A 3,292-nucleotide genomic window follows, 5' to 3' on the forward strand; every position below is an offset into this window, starting at 1 on the left:
TTGGCGGTTAAAAATGTGAGTTAAGGACCGCCAACAAACAGTAACTTGTTCTGATAAATTGTTCCCCTCCATTCCTCTTGCCATCCCGGCCCTTTGTACTGGCTTGGCCTTGCCTTTGCTTCTGTCTGACAGCCCGGCCCCACCTGGCAGTCCATCCTACACATATCCCTAACACATGCATCAGACATAGATATGATATAATGGTATGGCGTGCAACTACTGATATAAACGGTTTTGGTTTGGGAATACCCAACTTTAAAATCGTGGTGGATTCACCACTATTTGTGAAAGCAAGTTTTAAGGACCTCTTCGGGTGGAGCTGTTTCAGTTGTAAACAGCTCAGGAGCTTATGGAAGAGCCATGCCAAATGGGCCTTAATGTTGAGTACTAGTCTTTTAGTTTTTCGAAGCATCTTGTTACGGGCATGTTTGGTTTGAACCTGGTCAAGTTGTCTGGGCATTTAAGTTGCTTGTGACATGCATGTTACTATTGGCAAAATTGTCTGGTCACGCATACTCTGATTCGGTAGTGTTGTTTGGTTGAAGCCTCTCGATTCGTGCATGTGTGAAAAAAAAAGGACAATGCTCGGCTTTGCCCCCGTCGTGTCTATATATACATCCTTATTCTCCGAAATGAATCGATTGGTTATCTACTTTGGTAGACAACTACTTGCATAGGCATGGCCGTCCACCCAAAATTGCGTCTCCCCAAACACGTTCTATTGCTTCTTTCTTACGTCGCTGCCGTAGCGTCTGATCCTCCTGCGTTTCGTCAAGAACTACACCACAAAACGAACCAACATCCTATACTAGACCTACAGCCACAGCACTTCCCCAACGAGCGGCTCTTACAAGCGTATCGGGTCATCCAGAGTTTCAAGAGCACTATCACTAGCGACCCAAAGAACATCACAGCGACCTGGACCGGCCATGACATCTGCGGCGAGAAGACCTACCTCGGCTTCTACTGCGCAACACCACCAGGTTTAGGTGACAAGCTAACAGTTACGATGGTTCTTTTGAATGGATTTCATCTGCGTGCGCCAAAGTTGCACGGCTTCATCGATCAGCTCCCGGATATCGCACTTTTCCATGCTGCCTCCAACAACTTTGGTGGAGACATCCCTCAACTCGACAGCTTGAGTTACCTGTACGAGTTCAAAATCGCCAACTACGATGATGTACAGCCTCTGCAGCCTGCAGGTCATTCAGCGCTAGACGGTGGTGGGACAATTCATGTAACACCTGGCCCAAAACCAGGACCACCATGTGTTAATTACAATCTCAATTTTACATTTCACATCCGGGCTGGCAACGCGACTTCAGGAGGCATCATTCCGGGCATTCCAAATCCCAAAATTCCGGACTTTCGAATTCCCAAAATTCCGGGCTTTCGAATTCCCAAAATTCCGGGCTTTCCGGGCGTCACGGATGCTAAGGCGCTCCTCCTCAACTACAACAACCTGTCTGGGCCACTTCCGGCGAACCTTGGCTTCTCCAAAGTAAGCTACCTCGCCCTCGCCAACAACATGCTCAGCGGGCCAATCCCATCGTCAATCAGCCACCTGCAAGACTCCCTCTTCGAGGTGCTCCTTCTCAACAACCAACTCTCCGGCTGCCTCCCCCATGAGCTCGGCATGCTCCACAACGCGGTTGTCATCGACGCCAGCATAAACCAGCTCACCGGCCCGATCCCTGCATCATTCGCGTGCCTCAGCAGTGTCGAGCAGCTCAACCTGGCTGAGAACCATCTCTACGGTCAGGTGCCCGACGCGGTGTGCAAGCTCGCCGGTCCCGCTGGCAGCCTCGTTAATCTCACGCTGTCCGGCAACTACTTCACCTCCGTCGGGCCGGCGTGCGCGTCGCTAATCAAAGACGGCGTGTTGGACGTGAAGAACAACTGCATTCCGGGGCTCGCCAACCAGAGGCGCCCGGCGGAGTGCGCGGCGTTCCAGAGCCAGCCAAAGACGTGCCCGGCGGCGACCACCCAGGTGACATGCCCCGCCACAGCTGCCATGGATGCGGCGGCGCCAGGGGAGAGGAAGGTCAGGGACTACTCCAGCTACGTGACGTACGCTACGCTGCATGACTGAGCCACATCGGCATGCAGTAGGAGACAGAATGCCTTGGTGGCATTTTGGCTATTTGTTCTTGTATTCATGATGCGTGTACACTAGTGTGTCTTGGTGTTGTTGTGGTTGTTGTCTATTTGCATTGCACGTGTGCTGCTGTCACATCTAGATCATCCCATCATTTGTACTGCCACGTCCATCATTTTATGAAAAATGTTGTTGGTGTTTTAGTAAAGTTGTACCTGTCTTGGATATGTTCCACACTTCCATGTTGCTTAAACTGTGTAAATTTCGGATATGGCAGTGACTTTGGACAACATTAGTTACTACACTAGAATAATTGCATGCCACCTCTGTTCTGTAAGAGTGTCGATAGATATCCTGACGGTTTAGGGCACTCTCAATGCATAAATCCTCCATAGTTTCTATAGCTTAATTAGGATGTCGTATGAAGAAACTATCGTTCACAATGCAGTTTATCTAGCTAAAGTCCAAGTAAAGTTATGCCCAATTATTATCCGTGTGCTTCTCTCGCATCACCAAATCCTCTGCGCGTGTGCTTCACCGTGTGCTGCAGGGGCGGCGCGCGCGTCACAATGCAGAAAACTAGAGCAGTTCCCGGCGAGCTTAGCAAATGATCCACAGCCATGTCCCAAAAATTATTTCCGATGAGAAAACTACTACACACATTTCTGGCACATTATTCCATATCTTACTGATCCTTTGCTAAGCTCAGAATATATAATGTATTTTTTTTATGTCTGTGATCACCGCCAGAGTGAACGATTGAACGAGATCAGACCCCAAATACCCCATCCCAACACTACTGGATTCAGGTTCTTTACCGAGTGCCTTGCACTCAGCAAAGCCTTTGTCGAGTGCGGCACTCGGCAAAGAACACACGGCAAAAAATTGATCGGCAAAGCCCTCTTTGCCGAGTGTCTTTTATCGGGCACTCGGCAAAGGCTTTGTCGAGAACCCCGGGGGCACTCGGCAAAGAAAAGCGACCGTCACAGCGCCGTCCCCGTTGACGGTGGCTTTGCCGAGTGCCAACCCTGCAGGCACTCGGCAAAGATTTTTTTATTTTTAAAAAAAAAAATCTTTACCGAGTGCCCCTGGCCGGCACTCGGCAAAATTTGATTTTTTTTTAAAAAATTCTTTGTCGAGTGCCCTATTGCCGGCACTCGGCAAAGTTTGAATTTTTTTAAAAAAATCTTTGCC

The 3,292-nt window shown here is 49.3% G+C and overlaps 1 protein-coding gene across 1 annotated transcript; it reads left to right on the plus strand.

The window, feature by feature from the left end:
• The first annotated feature begins 645 nt into the window (after window positions 1–645).
• Window positions 646–2,306, plus strand: LOC136474239 (uncharacterized protein At4g06744-like). Its single transcript, XM_066471833.1, has one exon. It carries the CDS (start codon window positions 680–682, stop codon window positions 2,090–2,092), a length of 1,413 nt encoding a protein of 470 aa, XP_066327930.1. The 5' UTR covers window positions 646–679; the 3' UTR covers window positions 2,093–2,306.
• The last annotated feature ends 986 nt before the right edge of the window (window positions 2,307–3,292 follow it).

Source organism: Miscanthus floridulus, chromosome 8 (assembly GCF_019320115.1).
Source record: "Miscanthus floridulus cultivar M001 chromosome 8, ASM1932011v1, whole genome shotgun sequence".
NCBI lineage: Eukaryota > Viridiplantae > Streptophyta > Magnoliopsida > Poales > Poaceae > Miscanthus > Miscanthus floridulus.